This window comes from Oreochromis niloticus, linkage group LG9 (assembly GCF_001858045.2).
Source record: "Oreochromis niloticus isolate F11D_XX linkage group LG9, O_niloticus_UMD_NMBU, whole genome shotgun sequence".
NCBI classification, from domain to species: Eukaryota; Metazoa; Chordata; class Actinopteri; order Cichliformes; family Cichlidae; genus Oreochromis; species Oreochromis niloticus.
In genome coordinates, this window is record NC_031974.2 from 20,888,698 (window position 1) to 20,911,253 (window position 22,556).

Sequence of the window (22,556 nt, forward strand, 5' to 3'; positions counted from 1 at the left end):
AGGACCTCAACAGCTACAGGCCGGTGGCTCTGACATCCCACCTGATGAAGACCCTGGAGCGGCTGGTCCTGGCTCAGCTTCGGCGCCTTGTGAGCTCATCACTGGACCCACTTCAGTTTGCCTATCAGCCTGGCATTGGAGCGGATGATGCCATCATTCACCTCCTACATCGTTCCCTCGCTCACCTGGAGACCGCTGGGAGCACTGTGAGAATCATGTTCTTTGATTTCTCCAGTGCCTTCAACACCATTCTTCCCTCGGTTCTGAAGGACAAGCTGGAGAACTCTGGAGTGGACCATCACCTCACTACCTGGATTTTGGACTACCTCACCGACCGACCACAGTATGTGAGGACTCAGGGCTGTGTGTCGGACAGGGTCGTCTGCAGTACGGGGGCCCCACAGGGAACGGTTCTGGCTCCGTTCCTCTTCACCATCTACACTGCAGACTTCTCCCACAACTCCACCCAGTGCTTCCTGCAGAAGTTCTCTGATGACTCTGCAATAGTCGGCCTCATCACTGATGGGGACGACAAGGAGTACAGAGGACTGACTCAAGACTTTGTGGACTGGTGCCAGCTGAACTACCTCCAGATCAACGCCAGTAAAACCAAGGAGCTGGTGGTAGACTTCCGCAGGCACAAACATCCTCCACTGCAACCACTGAACATCCAAGGTATGGACATCGAGGCTGTGGACAGCTACAGGTACCTTGGTGTTCATCTGAACAACAAACTGGACTGGACTCATAACTCAGACGCCCTCTACAGGAAAGGGCAGAGCAGGCTGTACCTGCTTCGGAGACTCAGGTCGTTTGGAGTGGAGGGCCCACTCCTGAAGACCTTCTATGACTCTGTGGTGGCCTCAGCCATCTTTTATGGTGTGGTCTGCTGGGGGGGCAGCATCTCTGCTGGGGACAGGAAGAGACTGAACAGGCTGATCCGAAGGGCCAGCTCTGTTCTAGGATGCCCTCTGGACCCAGTGGAGGTGGTGAGTGACAGGAGAATGGTGGCTAAGCTGTCATCCCTGTTGGACAACATCTCCCACCCCATGCATGAGACTGTGACAGCACTGAGCAGCTCCTTCAGTGGGAGACTGCGGCACCCACGGTGTGGGACGGAGAGATTTCGCAGGTCTTTCCTCCCCACTGCTGTCAGACTCTACAATAAAGACTTTTGCAGCTGATCAAACACACAAACCCACACATGTGCAATAAGACTGCTATACGTGCAATTCTTCTTCTGACGAAGTTGTGTTTTTGTATTTTCCTACTCAGTTGTATATAGTATTTGTATTTCTATTTTATTCTATTGTATATATTATTCTATTCTATTTTATTCTATTGTATATAGTATTTTATTTTATTTTATTGTATTTTATTGCATTCCAGTGTTTTCTAATTTCTGCTACATAACTTTGCACTTTTGCTGTAACAAAACAAATTTCCCACCTGTGGGACTAATAAAGGCCATCTTATCTTATCTTATCTTATGTAGATATTTGTTGCTGTGCCAACAGGGACTTAATCAAGTGTCACTACAGTAAGTGGAGCCGGAGGTATATTTATGTGTGCGAACCTATTTGTGCCTGTTTGATAAAGTGGAGGGATTAAACACCTTGTTCCGTTGTAGTGTGTAAATCTCAAGTCTTTTCCACTGTGCAGGTGTTGATTTAATGGAACAGTTCGACATTTTGGGAAATAAACTTGTTCAGTTTCTTGTCTGCACAGTAAATATGAAGCTTCAGCGAGCAGCCAGCCATCTTAGGGGTAGATCTTTGTTAGCGTTGGACAGAGCAGGATAGCTTTCACCCCCTGCACTTACGCTGTTTATGATTTTCTAAGACTAACAGACTATTAGTGGTAGCTTCATGTAGATAGACACACAGTACAGTGCAAAAGTCTGAGCCAGGGCAAGTACTCTTCAGGAGTAGTTCTCCAGGCTTCTCAAAACATATTCAAAGCTCTTCTTTGGATGTTGCTGCCTTTTGTTCTGTTCTCTGTCACGATGATCCCACACTGCTCGAGTGATGTTGAGGTCTGCAGGGGCCAATCCATGACTGTGTTCCATTGTGTGTTTTTCTATTCAGTTGTGTTTCCTGCTGTCAATGTTTTTTAGGACTGACAGTTTTTCTTTTGTCCTCCACTTTTTTTTAAGCACACACTGCACACCATGCAGATAGATGGCAATTTTTCAACTAATAGTTCTTTGGGATGCATAGGCAGACTTTGTGCACTGGATGTCCTTTCCTGAAGCAACCCCAGAGGGATTAATGCCTCCTCCTGGAATCAAACCAGGGATTGTTTGCTTATTAGGTGAATGTGTAAACCTCTAAATTATAGACTCAGCTAAAGAAATGGAAAGAATCTATGTGTCTTTGTGACAGGCTGCTAGTAATACAGTGTTTAAAGATACAGTTTAAAACCGGTACTTTGCTAAATTCTCTGTTATGTGTAGACCAACAGCTAGTTCATCACTTGAGTTAGGGGCCTTTATGTTTGAATTATTCATAAGTCAGTGGTCGAATACAAGGACTGGACTAAAAATGAGGGGAAAAATAGCCAAAGAAAAACTTTGAAAGACCTTCAGAAAGCCAGAGAACTATTGCTCAAGACCACTTTAAAAATTACAAGAGAGTCTCACTCCTAGAGGGTGACCTCTAAGGGTGACTCTTAAGGTCATCCGAGTGGTAAGCCATGAGGTAACATCATTAATGTTATATTTTTAACATGAGTAATTGACATTGTGCATGAATATTTCCAAACCTTAATCTTTTCCTAAACTCTGGTATTGTGTACTAAGGATATTTTTTAAGCTATATCTTTTAACTTCTTGGCAATCAGTCATTTAAATTCATGCTCTTTGTGGTTTATACATGACCAAACAAAATGTACATTCATACTTTGGGTAAAAGTCCAGTTAATTATACTTGTCATGTGTTGGTGTGTTCAGGTCTTAAAGCTATGCTGTTTGTTATCGATTGTTGTCTTCCACTGAGATTGCAATTAAGGTAAACAGTGCAAACCTGTGGAAGTGCTGAGCTTTTAAACCCTGATCAGTATGAGAGGAATTGACGAATAATCAAACATCCTAACCTGGTCTGCCTCACTGTGAGTCCAGCAGGAATTGCTTCTGTCAGCTTTTTTTATACAGTGCGGTAGCTGCTGTGAAAGACATCCACCTCTGTATGGATTTTTTACTTGCAGCACACCAGCAAGATTTTCCCAACAGGTCATCATTAGGATAAAATGCGAGACTTTGGCAGAGGTTTCTGGGTTACAAAAATTAGCTCTCAGTTGACATTCAGCACATCCAGGATTTATCCCAAACAACCTGGGTGAATTTATAATGTGACAGATGCATGTCTAAACCTGCCATTATGGGCACAGGTCAGACATCCTTGGCTTCATCTTCCACACAAACCCTGATTATCAGCTCATTGTTCGACCTTTATTACCATTACTACCATTAAAAAGGGATTAAAGGCAAATAAGGTATGGGTTCAGATTGCTGAACTATGTAATAGAGTGAACATCTAAAGCAAGTTGCATTTCAGTTCACATTTCAGGCACTGCAGTTCCTTCATTGTTCCCAAATTACTGGCAATATGAAGTCAAACACGTGGGTCACCCATTACTCTCTCGTCCACACTGCTGAGAGCTGTTTGAAACACTTTCAGTGCGCACATAGAAATTTAAATTCTATTAGTATGTAACTATGGTACCATTCCACCCTCCAACAGCATCCCCCTCTCTCTCACTGTTGATTGCATTTACTTATTTGGGTGTAATGGAACTGGCTTGAAAATGTGCCATGCTGCATGGAAAAGCTCTCTGCCTGGAAATTTGCCATCATTATGCTTAACCACTCTGGGTGATTACCTACCTGCCAATTTCATCTGATTTCATACTTCATGCAACATATTGGGGAAGAAGTGACATACTCTATGATGTATAAAAAGTGAATTTTCTTTTTTTCCCCCCCCACTAAACAGCATCCTGTGAAATGACGGTCACGATGGACGTGGAGTCGGATTTGGCAGTTCGCTGCCAGTCACTCTGTCTGAATACGCTCTCCAAGAATAAATTGCTGACTGGCATAAATATTTTTTGGCTGTTATGGCCTTAATGCGCAATCATGGTTGGATGGGTGCTATATTTTAGCAGGCTGGGGTGTGTTGGAAATAGACTGTGTGGAGAAAGTCAAGGAGGGTGAGCAAGATAAGGCCAAGTAGTTTAGCCCAGAAACAGCGAGTGTGTTACATTATTTCTATTACAAACCCAGTGAGACCAAATGAATGCAATTAAAACAGATCAAACCTGCCTTTATTTTTCATGAAATAATTATTATGTAAAACGATAGGAAATTAACCTTTTTAATCAAATGGCCAATGATTTAATTAGAGGGTAAAATGCCTGTATGTGACCCAAGCACTGGGTGAAGAAAGCTCAGCACTGATTATCCTGCAGGCTCAGTTGGGATAGACTCATACAGGCCTCATGCAAGCAGCCCACCATATAAACTAACCACACAGATAGCAGCGTGCCAAGATATCAGAGCATTTAGCAGCTGGTGGATGGAAAACAGTGACAAAAAGAGTGAATAATGGACCCTGGATATTACTCAGCTGCATAGAATTACAGGTCAAAACGAGAATAAATGCAGAGCACTGTCTTCTGGATGTGTAAAAAAAATGTTTGCTGGTAAATTTGCCACGTACACTGTTAAAAGTAGAAATACACTTTTTCTTTTTTATTCCTTTGGTAAACACCGGATGCTACATTTTCCAAAAAGCTACTTTATAGCTATTTTCCAGGAAAGAAGAAAAACACATTTCCATTCCAGCTGCTCAAGCTCGACAAAGCTCCTTCTGAGCCGCAGAATATATTACATAACAGTTTGCCTCCCCATGAAGTCTTTGATGTGTACAGTCAGCGGAGAATCCCTTAAAACTTCATAAATGATGTGTGTTTTTAGACAGATTGCTCTGCTGGTCTCCATAATTGATTCAAAATATTCATCAATTTATTCACCACTGGTGTAAAATCCTAACAGTAATCCAGCGCTTAGGGCTATAAAATTGGATTTTAGCTTCCTAATTAAATTACCTCATTCTTTATTGTAAAAAAAAATCAATCAATTTCATCAAGCTCAAAGTTTATAGCCTCAAGAACATGTCATTCTCTCTGTATTCTGACTGTAAACTCCACCCTGCCAGCCGTGTTTCCAGAAACAGATTTTAGAAGAAGCTCGGGTAAGTAGCCCATATGTTGTTGGGATTATGTTCTCAAAGGGAACATGAATGTCGGAAATGTATCAGCGTGGCTGACAGTTGTGACTGTTACCAGAGCTGTAGATTTTATAGCTTGTTCTGCCTTTGTTCTAATGACCAGATCCCTTAAGAGCTCTTGTTGTGCTACTCGGCTGCACTGGTGGTGTAATATTCTTAATGCAGCTGTCAATCCTATTATGGTCCATCACTTTTGTGATGGAAAAGTGTAAGCAGCAGTTTGGGAGACAAAGTCTCAATCTGTATCTTTCTCTCAGTTTCTTAATCTCTCGCTCATAATCCCTCATCCACTGTTAGTCCTCTCACTCTCTCCGTAATTAAAGATTCAGCTGTCAGACTGCAGTTTTACTGTTTCCACCCTCATTCTTCTTAGGTTTCACCCTTCTAACCAACTGAGGGTTTGTTTAAGAGCTAACGCTGCACACAGTTTAACCTTGTAATCACATTATACCTAATCTTAAACTTGTTACCGAGCTAACGTGGAAAAAATAAATGCTTAGCAATCCCCCTTTCATGTGTTTGCATTGGCTACTAGTTGAAGTATGTTAGCCTGTAGTTTATCACCCCACTGGGTCAAATTGCAGCCTGTTGTTGGTATAGAAATGTCTGTGAGCCATCGATCGCCTCCCCGGGCCCTCTGGAACAGATGCACAGCGGCAGTGAAAATTGAAACAGGAGTCTGCTACCACTCATAATTCCATGACAGTGAAATGAAACACATCTCAAGAAAGCAATCAGACTCTTAAATTACCTTTCTTGGGGGGGCATTGTTTGCAGATCAGCAGAACTATCCTTGCTCTGTCCCTTTATGTCACTGTATCGCTCGCTCAGTCTCTCTCCCTGCCTCTCAGACACTCTGCGTGCAGTAATGAGTGGCAGAGTGGCGATGTTGTGTTGATTTATTGCATGGTTGCCCAAATGGAACCTGGATGGAATTTGTCTGTCATTGGGGTGTCACTTAGATGGAAACACCTGTGATGCCTAGGGACAACTAACCGCTCCATCAGGAATGGGTTCCCGACTGAGCCATCAGCCTATCCTAGATGCGCGCACACAAGTTTACACAGGTACACAATTGCGAGCGCTAGGACTGAAAACAAAAAATGCATTCTGTACTGACAAAGCTACACAGTCATTTTGCACAAATTTTCCTCATCATCCAATGAAGCCGTACGCACAGAATACCCGAGGTGTAATGGAGTGTGTGTGCCGGTATAGTCAGCCTGAGAAGCTTCTGACTGCAAAATGCTAGCCTTGTTTAACAGGAAAAGAAGAGCAGAAGAAGAAGAGGAAACAAGCGTGTTTATGTTTATTTAACTACAAGTGTGATCTTTTACAAGCTCAGTTCCAAAGACAGTTGGCATCCTGTGTAAAATATAAATAAAAACAGAACGCAATCATTTGCAAACCTTATAAATCCATATTTTATTCACATTAGAATTTATATCAAATGTTTGAACTGAGAACATGTAAAACTTGATAGAAATAAATATAATAAATAGTAATAAATTAGACATTGATGCCTGTCAAATGGGCAGCTTGCACATCTGCAAGGGCACCATCAGTGCTGAAAGGTATACATGGGTTTCACAAAAACCACATGATTCCATCCAGACAATGTGTTTTCAGGGAAGACCTTGAATATTACAGAAGGGCAACACTAAACAACATACTGCAGCTGTTAAGGTCCAAGTGTTGAACTGGCCTGCCTGCAGTCCAAACCTTTTACCAGTTGTAAACATTTGGCACATCAGAAAATGACAACTATGACAAACAAGATCCAGGACTCTTGAACAGCTAGAATCCTATATGAGACAAATAAATGGGACAACACTCTTCAGTTCCCAGACATGTACAGGCTGTTGTTAAAAGAAGAGGGTATGCTACACAAAGTGGTAAACATAGTCATTTACCAACTTTTTTGAGATCTGCTGCTGCCATCAAATTCAGTATGACCTTGTACAATTTTAAGATAAAGAATATGTCTCAGTTTAAACACTTGGTATGTTTTTTTTGTTTTACTGTGAATAAAATATTGATTTATTACCATTCTATTTTTATTTATACATTACGCAGCAGCCCAACTTTTTCAGAATTGGGTTCACAACATGAACCAAAGTGCTTTAGCTATCCTAATCTAACAACAACAGACTGTATATAAGAAATAAATATGGCCTCCAGGTCTGAAATGTGAAGCCAGCTCTGCTATTTTTTCTAAAGACCAAAGGAGGGAGTGACTCGTCTGCTTGCAAAAACAGATTATACAGAAATCTGCTTACTTGATCTATATTTCTAAGCACTTTTCTATTTAGATTATGATCGCAATTGTATAACATATAGTGAGCCACTGATAAAAAAAAAACTGCTAAAGAATATTGGCATATTGGCATAGAATATTGGAATAAAGAATATTTTTGCATAGATCCAGTTATAAAACATGATTTTATAAGTTAAACTACCCCAGAGTGAAATAGTTCAAGCTCTTCCTACCAATATACCACTCCAGCACTGCAGCATGCAGTTTCTTAACAGCACATGCACACATACCTAAACAGGATGGGGGACATTGTTGGCAAGATGCAGGAGTAGCGTTGTATCAGCTTTGTGTCCTTGTCATTGTTCCCCGGGGTATTCTGGAAAGAAAGAGGAGGAGAGAAGGAGGAGAGCAGTTAACAGTTTGATCAATGGGAGAGATGGATGCACATGCACACACAGTCACATAGAGCTATGGGCACACACAACCGTAAACAGATTTCTCAAATCCATCAGTGTAAATAAGAAAGGAAAATAAAGTAAAAATCCATCCCAGTGACTGAATTCCCCCAGAAATCTGGATGGACACATTTATTCAATGCGGCATATACACTGTGAGTTTCCCTAACAAACTCCTTACACTAGCATTGTTAAAGGAGCATACTACACTCCAGAGGATATGGGGACAGAAAGATGGATGAATGGACCATTGAGCATATTAATTAATAAATATGATTTTTTTCTCTTCAATGCCGATGTGCTTAATGGTCTGTAGTGAAGAAAGACATTTCAGCCTGTGAAACCAAAACTAATTAAGAGTTTATTACAGTAAATGAACAAAACACATAATTAAAGACATTGCAACACTTCAGTATATTTTCATAATGCGATTCTGATTGAAGAGATTTAGAGCTGTAATTTGCCAGAGGTGCTTCTGCGATATGTCTACATTTGCTCATACATGGAAAGGTTGCAGAGTAGATTATAAAAGACACCACTTATGGTATTTTTGGCTGTGTGATTTTCTTAGGAGCTATGTCTCACCATGTTTGGATGGAAGGGTAGTGACCAAAGTTATCAGCTGAGCCAATCTAGCTTGGTTACTACAGTGCACAGGTACCTGCTAATAAGAAAATTATACTGGAATGTTATTCGCTGAAATAATCTGACTGCACACTTCTTAGGCTGTCTGTTATTTTAAAAATGAGTGCACAGCAAGTCATGAATTCATGAGATAATTACAGTTAAAGCACTAAAACACATTCTACTTGAGTAATTTGAACTAGCTAATGTACCCCAATGGACTATAACACCTTGTGTTGGTACAGAGCTGTTACTCAAAGTGGCCAAGGCCCTTTTCATGCAAACTTTAAGCCTTAATACAGTTTAAAGTGGTAATTTGTCATACAGGGGAGTTGAAGTAGTATGCAAACATTGTGTTTTTTGTACAGAAGTTCAACATTTTGTAGGAACTGCCTCATTTTTGGAGCTAAACTCAAGTGGCCACTCTTGGAACAGCAGTTTTTGGTTCTAGTGCAGCGGGCCCTAACCTTTTTTGTGCCACGGACCGGCCTTTAAGGTGTCACTGATAAATAAAACCAGTACCGGTACCAAAAAAAAGAAGATTTATTCATAATACATGGGAAAAGACCCAGGAAACCGTGTTAACAATAAAAACGATAAAAAAATAATTTATGGTTTTTACCCTGAAAACCATAAATTTCACACTCGAGCCTCAACTCTCGCAGCAACAACTCATGGACCGCTACCAGTCCGTGGCCCGAGGGTTGGAGACCGCTTTTCTACTGGACTGTCTTGATATGACGAGTAAGTTGTTACAATTAAGTTCACATGTGCGAGTCATCTTAACTGAACACTAACTTTTGAAAAGATAACAGCAGCCATTTTTATATGATCCAAATGCAACATGGTGAATGGTGTCAATCAAGGGAGAGGACTATGGGACAAAAAGAAGCCTTTACAGGTTAGAAATAAACCAGATGACCCCGAGTGTCGTGTTTTCCCTGCTGAAGTGTCCTTGACCAAGACACTGTATCTCTGTCTGCCTAAAGAGCTTTTCTATAGTCGTTTTCCTTATAGAGATCAATAATGTATCACATGAATCATAAATTCAACCACAAGGACAGAGATTCCCCACTTCTTGTAATTTATATGTCTCTGTAAACGATGTAACAGTCAGTGCTGCTGACACAGGATTTTTCTTTTTTAAAAAAGACACATTTTTTTCCTCCACTAGAAAATACTGAGGGTTAAGTGCTTTGCTCAAGGGCACTTGAAGTAGGGGTGGAAGGCACTAGCTGCTTTGACCTGTATGGATTTTTTTTTTTTAGCTACAAGCTCATCTCACTCCTTTAAAGAGTATAATTTTACATTCGCAGGTCAGTGACATCCTAGCCTATCATTTTGTGCACCATAAGCATAAGATGAACTCTTTCCATCTGTCTTTTTTTCCTTTGCAGACTAGCTCAATACAGTTCTTAGCAGGCACATTGATGTGTGGCACTGGGATACACATCAGTGCTAATCACTGTTTGGGGCAAAGACCCAGCTCACTGGCCGTGTCACCAGGGTGTGGTGAATCCTATCAGTCCCCAGCAGATATTGCCCCCCCACTTTTTCTCAGCTACTCCTCTGTATAGTTGGGTTGTCATCCACAGGGTCAACAAAGCACTGTTGAGTGTGTATTAGCTATATGGCTAATCTTTACAGCTCCGTTTCATCGAAAGAGGCTTTCACAATAGCCTTTTGTTTGCTCAGGCAAACAGTCCAGTATGTATTTTGCTTTGATAGTTGAAAGCTGGTCAAACTGCAAGAACGAAAAGTGCGCTCCAAACAGGAAGCCGTGAAAGAACGACACAGGCAATCGTCTCTGCCAGAATTCTTCTTCAGATTGAACTGATTGAACGGGCCGGACTGTGGAAAATCTTTTGTTTTCTGGCCCTCACTTTCTCACTCTGCATCTTCCTCTGCTTGTCTTTTGAACTCCATCCTCAGCTACGCCTGGCGTGATTAATGGCAGCCATTCATTAACTTGATCAACCACTTTAGCAGAGATTATTAATCAGATGCTTATTTAAATGTCACCACCGAGCAGCTGAGAGGAAATGAGGCCACTGGGAAATTGAGTTTTTGTGTGTGGGCTGCTTGTCTGTGTGTGTGTGTGTGTGTGTGTGTGTGTGTGTGTGTGTGTGTGTGTGTGTGTGTTTGCGCGCTGTGCATGTTTACTTGCTGGAATATTTCCTCACACCGCTAACCTTGAACTCATTCATATGCTGTTATACATGCATTTGGGGGAGCAGCTAATACTGAAGGGATATGTAGCAATGGAGCCTAATGTTCAGTTCCAAATGAGACGTATTGTGTCTCATTAATAAAACATTTTGTTGTGCCTGCATTATGAAGAGCATTACAATACTTATGGGATTGTTCAGTTATTAGAAATTCACACCTCCTGACAGCTTTGCAGGGCTCTGCTTCATTTCTATGTGTGGGCCTAAAGTATAGGCTATATGTGCTGTATACAGAAGATTTATAACATTTATCACTAAACATGCTGCCAAATAGGGATAATCAGGACCCCTGTATCATTTGTTTCAGAAAGTTTTACCACAGCAAATTCGTAATGATTGTTTTCATGTCCGGAGTTACCACTGCCAAACTGCTAGTACAAACATGTTTTGAAGAAATGTAATGAGCAAATTTGAGCTGGCATTTGCAAGCTGCTCGTGTTTGCTTCTGGGGGCATTTTCACATACAGTCCAGACCGTGTGTATTTTCACAGCTACATTTTTTTCCTCCGCTCATTCGGGGCTGTGCTTCAGCGCATTCAGTTTGAAATGAAATATTGGATATTACACTGAAGTCCCTAGTCTTTGCTAAAATTTGAGCAGGATTATGCCAATATTGAGAGAACTGTGTGGGAGGTATTTTTACGCATAAGGGCCAGATTTTTAGGGATCTAAGTGACATGAAGTCAGAAAAAAATTTAATATTCTGTGGAGAGAAAAAAAGCAAAAACTTCAATGACAGCCTGAAGTCTTTGACACACAAACCAGGCCCTTTTATCTTCCCTGGTGTTGCTCACACAGACCTTCAGTTTTGCTTATTGTGGGGAAGTTTTTTCCATGCAGCCTTTTTTTATACAATGAACTCATCTATTTGTGGATTTTAAAGTCGTTTTCCTTTGTGGAAGCTGTTATTACAACCTTTAGTTACTTTTTAATGACAACTAAACACAATGTGAATGTTTGCAAGTAAAATGTGTGGCTTTGTGTGACCTTTAGATGTGCTTTTTTTAAAATCAGATGGTTAACAGTGTACTTTAACCCAAACGAAGATCTAACCTTAATCAAGTAGTTTCTGTGGCTGTGTGAACAGATAGTTGTAGCGCCTGACTTTCTTCTTGTGGCTGCTCCTTTTAGGGGTCGCCACATCTGCCTTTATCTCACTCTATCGTTAACATCCTAATTGTTGTATGCCTAAACGTAACTAAACCAGGAATAAGAATGAAAGCAAATAGAAAGTGTAAGCAGAAATTAAAAATACTCCCAGACTGGAGTCTCCCAAGTGAATGTCTGGTATGCTTGTGCCACCTTCAGCCTTCCTGCCTTTAATGAAGAAGCTTATGCTTGGCTGCTAGTCTATTCGTTGCCTCACTTCCTCTTTGCCGCTCTGTAAAACTCAATGCCGACATCATTGCTGTAGTCCAATGATCTATCTGCCTGCCTTCTTTAAGCCAATCAGCCTCCACTCTGTATACTTTAACTTGCACTGCTCCTCTTTCATTCTCCCTTGCAGACTCCTTCGTCCAAACCACCTCCTCCCCATCTTCGGGGGGTCTGCCCTAATTCCCATCACCACTAGGATTTCATTCTGCCGTGATGGGCCATCAGAGTCAAATCACAAAATACCATAATTGAATTCTGTATTCTGTTAATTATGCTCTATTTCTTCTAATGATCTCTCCTCACTGCACTGACTTTGTTGGTCTTCTTAAGTAGACACTTGTATATGTATTTTCTGGGATACTTGTATGGATAATGTCAGACAGTAATACCAAGTGACTGATAAGAGACATGCAAGTGCCCCTTTTAGCTTCATACCTCTAGACTTTGGACCCTGTTTGTTGAAGCAGCTGTAGCTTGTGCAGAGTTCCTCAAATATTCAAAAAAACTAACTGAAACTGAAGTTGAGACTTGGCACTTTATTGTAGTACTTTTTTAAGTAGCCTACTTAGCATGCAGATTATAGCTTCTGTGAATTCTGCTCTGTCTCTGGGAATTGCACTGCCGGTGCTACCTTCTCTTTTTTAACCATACCTGTTGTACACATAATAATATACAAAAAAGCTGTTAGTGTGGTTAGGATTAAACTGTACGCTGGAGGTGTTTTTCTCTTTAAGTTGCTTGTGAATGAAGAGCACATATAGGACTTAAAGTCTGCATCCCAGGCTTTAAAGTGAGCTGTTCTGTGCTGCAAAGGGTAAATGCAGTAAGTCCCAGATTACACTTAGGCGAGCTTTATGAAGGGAGGAGAGGGTGTGGCCAAGTGTGGATGTGCTCTGAATCCAGCTTGCTCAGTCAAAAGCATTTATACGATAAAGCAGGGCCTTTAAAGACACTGCAGCGAATACAATGTCTGCAGAGAACGCACAGATCCCACATGTCAGCTTTCTGTGCTGAAATCTCTATTTTATGATATTTACCTTCAGTGTAGCAACATACAGAGAGAGCCTTCTGAAATTTCCCATTGACAGTGTAATCAGTATTAATAGTGTTGGTGAGCTGATGCATCCAATTTAACAGGGTTAAATCAGCTGCTGTGGAAGGAGTACACTTCTTCTGTATATGGTTCATGAATCATTCCATCAATCCATGTAATTGATTAAATTGATTAATCAGCGAGGGCAGAGAAGGAGAGGAGGTGATGGATGGCGAGAGGGATGGGACCCATCAGAATGAGATTCAAGAGCTGAAGTTTAAAAAGGTCAAAGGTCACACAAGTGACATTTATAGGCATAGCACCCTCTTGGTTCTTGATGTTAAGAATAACCTTTATCAAAGGTTCATGGATGTGTGTGTGTGTTTGCCCGTATGTGTGCGTGCATCGCCATAGATGCATGTATTCCACTTAGGTTCCTTGCCCCTGTGATCGTGTTTGGGTAAGTGATGCCAAAGCCCAATAATAAATCTGTGCCGCAACTATCATCGATGACCTGAAGGTTACCATTTCATTAAGTGTCTTCCACTTTGATTTTCTCATCCCTCATGCCCTTCTGCTCTCCTGCCTGCGTAACTCCCCACTACACCTAGTAAAGATGCTCTGAGAGGCAACGTAGACACGGATAAAGAGAAGGAGGGCTATCATAAGTGGTGCAGTCAGCAGGCTTTGAGGAATGCATTGACATTTAAGGAAATATACTGATTACCTTTCTGATCAGCCTAGTTTGTTATTGTGCATCTGATCCTTGCCTTGCAGATGCACCGCCCAGATGAGATAAATGTTTATCTCTGTCAATGCCTCTTATTACTTGATAAATGTTGATATTTATCATAACATAGTTTTATATTTCAGAGTCTATAATTACTGCATCTTTAAGGTGATCACGAGTTCAATATACCTGCCGTACTAATTAACATCAGACCTTTGCAAGTTGGCTGATATCTAAACCAAGGCTGCCTCAAAGTCAGTCCACAAGAACAGAGACGACAAAGAAGATATACAGAAGAATCAATGCATCATATTTTGTTTATTTCAAACTCCCGTGTATGAATAAACAATACCTGCTTATGTGTGTGTGGATAGAGAGCGAGATCCTCCTTTTACTTTCTTGTTTTTCATTATTTATAGTATATGTAAAGATAAAATGAGCTTAAACGATCAATGGAATAAAGATGCTAAATGGGCTCTAAATGTGTGGTTTTTAACCGTATACAAAAACTAGGCCACACCACTCTCATTCACAAAATTGTCAAATGTTATTTTACATTACAGTAAATTCCCATGTTTTTCTTGTAAAAGGAAAAAAAAATCACTCATAATATTGAAGCATACGGCATCTTTCACCACTTCTCCAGATGGAAAGATGACAAGTGGGTGGATTTGTTTGAAATGTACAAGCAAAGCATTGCTTTCCCCAAAAGACAAAAAACATGTTTACTACCACTTAGCTGTCCAAGGCCAGAGGAGCCACTTTTAAAATTGCGTGGTATTCCCCATTCAGCTTTTTAGAGATTGAATCATTGAGCCTAAGTTGAAAGCAACAATTAATCAGGAGGGAAGTGTAGTAAAAGCCTCAGGAGAAACTCTTGAGTACACTCTAAGCACGTCTCCTGACTGCTTTTGTGCTCACATGAATGTTTTACTGTCCCAGACGGTGTTAAAGTGCCAAAGAGAGAAGGGGTTTCGGCAGTCTTGCTACATTTGTCACAGGTATTCAACAGGCTCGTCTTCTCACCGTTTGGGGAGGTTCCCATCTTCTGAATCTATGAGAACAAAGCAGAAATTGAGCCAAGAGTGTCTATCTGAATCCTATCTGTTCCATCATTTGACTCCCTTTTTTTTTATATCACCGCAGCACAGGCGTCGCTGCAATGTTTTTCCGAATCCGAAGTGCTCACACTCAAGTACCGACTCGTGTCTAGACAGAAAAATTAGGGCATACATACAGACAAAAAAACTTTGACATTTAGACAAGGTGTTCACGCTGTGCAATCAGACCTCATTTTCCACACAGAGCTCAGTCAATGGTAGCCATGTCTAGATTTGGCAAGGAACAATCAGATTTAATGTGAAGCCTTTTTTTGTGTTTCTTGTTTCTGCAGGCTCTGTCCTCAAAAGAATGCAGCCCGAAGATCACAGCTAACGGCATATCTTTGAAAGCCCAACCGCTCTGTTACTAGGCTGGAATAAAATGGGGTCTGCGGGAATGTATTGTAATTCTGTGGAGGTTTTACATCAAAGAGAATGCTGTGTTTCAGGGCAGGTGACATGCAGTGGTGTAATAGTGGAATGCTGTATCAGAAAAGTAGCCTAATAACTTCATTGCTCTTTCCTTTTATTGAGAAACGATCATAAATAATCACACATCGCATGAATTTTGGACGCGTTTAAGCTTCACCGGTTTGTGCTTATGAAATTCTGATAGACTGATAAAACACACACAAACCTCCTTGACAAGATACACACACTGAAATGATGATGTGAAAGACTAGTGAGAGTGTTCAAGAGTCAATTTCTGTCTTCTGTGAAGTCATTTGAAGAGTGATATTGAGTCTTTGGGGATAAGGGACGAGACTGTGATGTTGCGCTAGCAGGAGGGAACACAGCTCAGAAAGGCTGGCCTTGTTGATGTAATTTATTGCAACATTATTCAGGAAAAACTGCTAAAAAGCTCTCACTTGAAGCTGACTTTTTAAACTTTGCATGACACGTTTCTTATCACGTACAGCTGGGAAGTTGAGTTTGATTTTTGTTCTGAATGTGTAAAAGTTTGGTTGAGGATTACCGTCACAGCCTCGCAGTCTGCTAAAATTTTAAAACCTTTCTTTAGGACATATTTAATGTTTCTTCTCTTCCGTTTAGGTCTGTTAAGCCTCAGTTATGCTTTGTTCTGGCACTGCTAAATGGAACAAAAATGAGACTTATGCAGTGAGCTCGGGGAGCCGAGTCCAAGAAATGTTATCTTTGCTGTATACTTTCCAGAGGCTTACAGCGTCATGTGCACAGGAAGCAGGGTCAGATTAGATCATTTAAATACTGTGAGTTACTGGATACACCAATTCATCCACTGATTTGCAAAAAATGTAATCTAACCCGAATTGCTTTGAAATATAGCTAAAATCGGTGATATTATGTGTTAGCTAATGAGCTAAGCTAGTGCTACCATTATCCATGCAAGCTATCTGATGGTTAAAACAAAATTCCAACCCTAATGAACATTTTTTTTAAAACACTGGCTATCTAACTGAGAAAGATTCTTCAGCTCTGACATGTTTGTGCATTTAGCTATTTGTGTTCCAGTAGTAAAATTAGAAAAGTGAGGATTTGTTGTTCTTCTTAGCAAGGTGGAGTCATTCATCCACCACTAGCAATACAGCGCGGTACCAGTTTTATGCTTTTAAAAACACTTCTGCAACCCGTCATGGATAGAGGCTGGTCAGGGCTCTTTATATGGCTTATTTAGCAGGTCACAGATCACAGCAGATTACAGGTTTCACAGTTTTGCTAACATTTGCATGCGCTGCTGCCATCATGGATTGTAAAGTCAGGACTCTCAAAAGTCAGAATTACCAACATCGACCTTGAAATGCATCACCAAGCAGGACATTTTTTAAGAAACGTAAACATTAGGCATCTTCATCATAAGTTAATAAACACAATTCGTCACCAATTTAAAAAATATTTTTGCCTTTTAAGGGCGTACTTAAGATATGATTAATAATAACTGATCATCTATAATCGAACAGATTCTTTTTATCACGGTTAATTTTGTTTTTTGTTTCTTTAAAGAATAATATTAAATGATGCAGGTTGCATGTGATCTGTCGCTACCCGACCCTGAATGTGAGTAAATACTGACTTGACGGTGACCTCATGTTGGCATCAATAAGTTGGCTGCTACACTTCACAAAATCATCACCTGTCTTGGTTTAAAGCCAAATTACTGTAAAACACAGCTGCAATGTCCTGATAACAATATTGAACTGAAGCGCAAGCGTGCATTTGCCTCAATCCTCCAAATCGTTTGATTTTATTTAGAGCAATATCTGACAAACATATTAAGAGGTTATTTTATTGTACTGCAGGACTTTGCATGTGGGTGGAGTAGATTTGTTTTAGTAATTTTATCAAACTACTCTAAGGAAACAAAAAAGCATTTTTTTCAAATACTCCATAGATTTTTGATAGATTTTTAAAATATATGTTTTCTTGTTTTTATGACTGGTTGACTAATAAATTTGTTAAGCTCCATAGATACATAGATATTGTGTTTTGGGGTGGACAAACAACAAAAGTTTTCGAAAGTGCAAAAGTCATAGATAACCAGATGTTATATGGACTTCAAAGAGGAAAAAGCAGCAAAGCATTCAGAGACGCCGAAATAATTTATATGTGAGGACAGCAGTTTGTTGTCTTTGCAGGAAGTTCCTCAGTACATTGATAAACCTTGTTGTGTTTTCCTCTGTAACGATTTTGATTTTGTAATCATATATTAAAAAATCATTTCCCCTTCCTCTTTTCTGCTCTCTCCTCAGATCCAGACTTTGCAGACTTGGGAATACCCCCACCTCTGCCCTGTAGGTACACTCCCTCTCTCTCCCTCTTTCTGCTTTCTTTCTCTCTCTACATCCACTCTTCTTCTCTTGTCTCTCTAAAGTGTATTTATGCTGTTTTACTATCACTTATATACATACTGTGTTTTGGTTCGGTAATGTTTGCACTTGTGCATGTGTTACACCTCTTAATCGGTGTTTGTCTGCATGAACCACGCATGTGTGCATGCATTTGTTTTGGGTGTCTTTATACATATGTGTGTGTTTCAGCCTGTCAGTATGACATGGTTGGCCCAGAAGGTATCGTCGAGTCTCATCAGATCACCAGAGACGGAAAGGCCGGTGCCACCGAGGCCGTCGACTGTAAATGGTACATCCGTGCCCCGCCGCGCTCCAAGGTCAGTGACGTAAACTACGCTCCCATCAAACTGTGAATTTGATTTGAAGCCAAATTTTGAAATGTCACATGAAATAAAATGGAAATGAAATTGCGTCCCCATTAGCTGGGCTGATGACAGCACAACATAGTTACATCAGAAAGACTAATGTTCAGCTGACAAATCCTGGATGTATTCCTTGTGAAATTTCCGGCTTCTGTCGAGATATTGAGGAGATTTTTTCTTAATAATTATCTGTTTCCTTTCTATATTTCGCCACACAGGCAGTAAGATCAGGGGTTGCATCAGGAAGCTTTGATATTACATGTCAGTTTGTCTGCAGCTGTCAGCAGTATCCCGACGTGAGTGTTTGTGGCTGGGGGGAGGACTTGTTTCCCCGCTAGGGTCAGACAGATAGGCAGAAGGGTTTATTTGGGGTCAGGCCCATTTTTTTAATCAGTGAGCTGTTGCCAAGAGGAATAGAGGGAGGGAAGGAAAAAAGAGAGAGCTGCAGAAGGAGAGAGGACTGAACAAACAAAGAGAGGCAGGAAGCGTTACCATTGATAAAATAGCGTTGCTTTGCAGTTTGACCCTGAGGCCTGCAACAGCCTGCATTTGTTTTCCTCGCCTGTGTTTTGCACACAACTTTCCGTGCATATACAAATACAGGACATGCATATACATGCACACCTTTGCTCCAACCCCTAATACACACTAGACGTGCTTCCTTATCTACTAGAGGTACCTGTGCTGCATTAATGCATGGGATTAAGTGTTTCCTAAGGGCAGAGCAGCAGTGCAGGAAAAGGCTATATTTTACAAATGCTTCCACCTCTCATATGAGTCTATATGGTTTGATCCTGTACATCCATGACTGCAGTAAATCTGCTGCTCAAATAGTGTTGGCCCTCTTCTGAGTGCATTTGAGGGGTTTGATTTAATAGCATAAGGCCACAATTTTACTTTGACTTTCATGGTTAGAACAATTCTTTCAAGGGCAGGAAGGAATTATGGTGTCTGCATAGTTAAAATGTTAAAATATTTGATCTCCCTCGTAATACTAAAACTATAAATTGTGGCATTAAATAAACCCATGTTTTATATTACAGTGTCTTTTGGATGTGTGCATGTCTGGTTTGTACGTATGTGAGAATGTTTTTATAACTTTGGTCACGACGGGCTTCTTTAACTATGACTCACTTATGGCACAGACATGTGGTTCATTTTTTTTTATCATTCTTATTATCTTCATTATGCCACTGTAGAGAGTCAGATGATCAAAAGAACTGGTTGTATGTAAACACTTAAAAACAAAATGTATATACATTTAATTAATAAATATACATTTATTTGTCTTCTTTGCAAGCTACATAGAAATCTGTTCAATTTTAAAGACAAACAAAACCTAACATGTAAGCCTTGGGTTTGATGTTTACCTGGAATACAGTAATGTTAGGTGTGGCAAAACCCATACGCATTTAAACTGTCATTTAAAAAGAGACATTTAAGGGACATAGTACATGTTTGATTTCTTTGGTCAATAATTTAGGATCCCAGTTGTAATGCACATTGTAACCTACTGGATTCACGTCTTGGCTTTCGATCTAAATTTACCCGGAGGCTCATCAGTTAACCTTAAACTGCTGCCTTCATAGTGATATATATATATATATATATGTATAGGCTGTAATATAAAAAAATTATTCCCCTCTCGCCCCTGCTATCCTTCAAGCTCGGGTCCTCTACCAGAGGCCTGGGAACTTGAGGGTCCTGCGCAGTATCTTAGCTGCCCAGGACTGCGCTCTTCTGGACACAGATCTCCGGTGTTGTTCCTGGGATCTGCTGGAGCCACTCGCCTAGCTTGGGAGTCACTGCACCAAGTGCTCTGATTACCACTGCACCACTGTTACCTTCAACCTCCACATCTTCTCGAGCTCTTCTCTGAGCCCTTGGTACTTCTCCAGCTTCTCGTGTTCCTTCTTCCTGATGTTGCTGTAATTCGGTATCGCTAGATCGATCACTGCAGCCGTCTTCTTTCGCTTGTCTACCACCGCTATATCCAGGTGGTTAGCCAGCTTGTTCATCTGTGTCTCGAAGTCCCACAGGATCTTAGCTCGGTCATTCTCCACCACACTAGGGGGGGTCTCCCATTTTGACCTCGGGCCTTCCAGGCCATACTCGGCACAGATGTTTCTGTATACTATGCCGGCCACTTGGTTATGGCGTTCCATGTATACCCTGCCTGCTAGCATCAGGGCCATCTTTACACAGCTTGAACCCGGGGTCTTGCCTGGTGTGGTAGACCCCAGCCTCTATGGACCTTGTGCCTAGAGCTTACTCCTGTGCTGCCATGATTAGTGCCTCTGTGCTGCCTTTCAGTCCAGCTTTGTCCACCCATTGGTAGGATTTCTTGATGTCAGCCACTTCCTCTATCTGCCGGTCGTACATCCTGTGCAGGGGCCTGTCCTTCCATGATGGTTCCTCCTCTTCCTCCTCTTTCTTAGGTTTCTGCTGCCATCGTCTCTCAGTTGGCAAGAGATGATATGCTATGATCATTATAATAAGATACTACAGCAGGATATGAAATAGTGACTTGCTCTGACTTAATGTTAATAGGAATCCATTTTTCTGAGTACGTGCATTGTTCAGTTATTCCAGGGGGTGAGGTAAGGTAGCTGTATTGTCAGCTTTACTGTGTCACTATTAGTTTCACTAATTCAGTGCTTATTAGTGATGCCATGCTATTATGGTTACTGTAGAGATCTTTTAAGATTTATAGAGTACACATTAGAGAAGCTATTAAGGCATGGTTTATATCAGATGGAAGCTATGATTAGGTTCACAGTATTTTTTTCTACACAGGTTTTTCATACTGAACTGCAGGCTCTCTGTACTGTACACACACACACACACACACACTGGCTTATGATATGACTGGCTGATAATGGTTCGACTGTTATTCATGGGCACAGTATTTGTTCTTATCTGGCATATTCCTCGGGTCGCATATTTCCTGCTAATGCTCTGGTTTCCCTTCAGAAATGACCTTCGGATTCAGCTGTTTTGAAAACTCAAGGCCACGGGAGTTATACAACTGCATCATCAATCAGGAGACTTACTCTCAGTCGTCACATGGAAGCATACAATAAGTGTTAAATTGAAACAGTTATTAGCAGGGAGTGTTGCCAGGGTTAAAGGTTATGCTTGATTTTTCTTCTTTTTTTAAAAGATTGCGGAAAAGATAGATCAATTGGTGCATTGCCAGTGAGCCATCAAAACAGACAAGTCAAGTTTGTGTGCATCACATGCATGCTCCGTGTGTGTGTGAATACGTTAGTTATGTGCATGAAAGAGTAACAAAGCATGCAAGCCTGGCAGTATGATGTATTAGTTTGAATAAGTGTCACATTTCGTACTGCAGAAATGCCTCCGAGGCCAAGTCATGGGCCAGAGGCTGGCAGTCATTGGCACTGATGGACAAGGCAGCGAATCAAATTTTTAGTACAACTCTATCTTCTGTAAATCACAGTCCTGAAGCTCCCACCTGCACTGCAACTATTCACACTCAGTTACACATAAAATATAAAAAAAATACAGTTTCACTCTTTGTCTGCTTTGGTTCCTCACTACCTCTGTCAAGCAGACACATGCATGCTCACATGCTGCTGCAGAGAGGGGGACTACATTACTGTGTGTACGCATGCATGGAGGTCGCACTGTGTGTAAGGCAAGGTGTTCATTTCCCTATGCTTATACACTACTGCACTACACCCAGTGTGCCAGAAACAGCAGAGAGATAATGACATCCTATACCGGAGGCTCTAATTAGACTGCACCGGAGCACTCCAGAGAGAAGCCGGGAGAAGGGGGTAGGAGAGGAGGTGGAAGCATGAGAAAGGAGGGGATAAGGGAAAGCAATGCTTAATAATGCATTTTATTGAAGATCTTAAATATATAGGGATGGAGTTTTGGGGGTGAGATGGCACATGGCAGATGGCAGAGAGAGGGATGGAGTAAAAAGGAAAGAAAGGTGGAGACTGACTGAAAAACATACCTGCAAGTAAGCAGTAATGACCATGTGTTGTTGCCAGAAGTCACAGCAATGCACCAAATTTAATACCATCACGTTACTTTACACCACCATTCATCCTCCACTTCAGAATAGATTACCCTTCACTAGGATTCACAGTGATATACACGCCTAATAAGAGTGATTTACAACAATTTTGAACTGAAACGGCATTATATTTAAATTTATAACTCTCCCATCACCACTGCTCTGTTTTTTAGGTGCTTTGGGCTTTTTTTGGACAGCTGTCCAAATTCAGCGAAAACTTATTAGC

The 22,556-nt window shown here is 40.9% G+C and overlaps 1 protein-coding gene across 11 annotated transcripts in view; it reads left to right on the forward strand.

Annotated features, from left to right (window-relative positions):
- Window positions 1-22,556, forward strand: part of neto1l (neuropilin (NRP) and tolloid (TLL)-like 1, like) — a 70,681-nt gene that overhangs the window by 29,150 nt on the left and 18,975 nt on the right. For 10 of the 11 annotated variants that reach the window (XR_003221708.1, XR_003221709.1, XR_003221710.1 and 7 more), the window contains 2 exons: window positions 17,819-17,860; window positions 18,107-18,234. Coding sequence is in view for 7 of the 11 variants with exons in the window: in XM_025910461.1 (XP_025766246.1) it covers window positions 17,819-17,860; window positions 18,107-18,234 (170 nt within the window). In the remaining 4 variants the exon portion in view is untranslated. Of the gene's footprint in view, window positions 1-17,818; window positions 17,865-18,106; window positions 18,235-22,556 lie in introns of all 11 variants that reach the window. The other variant, XR_002063445.2, reaches the window with a different exon arrangement.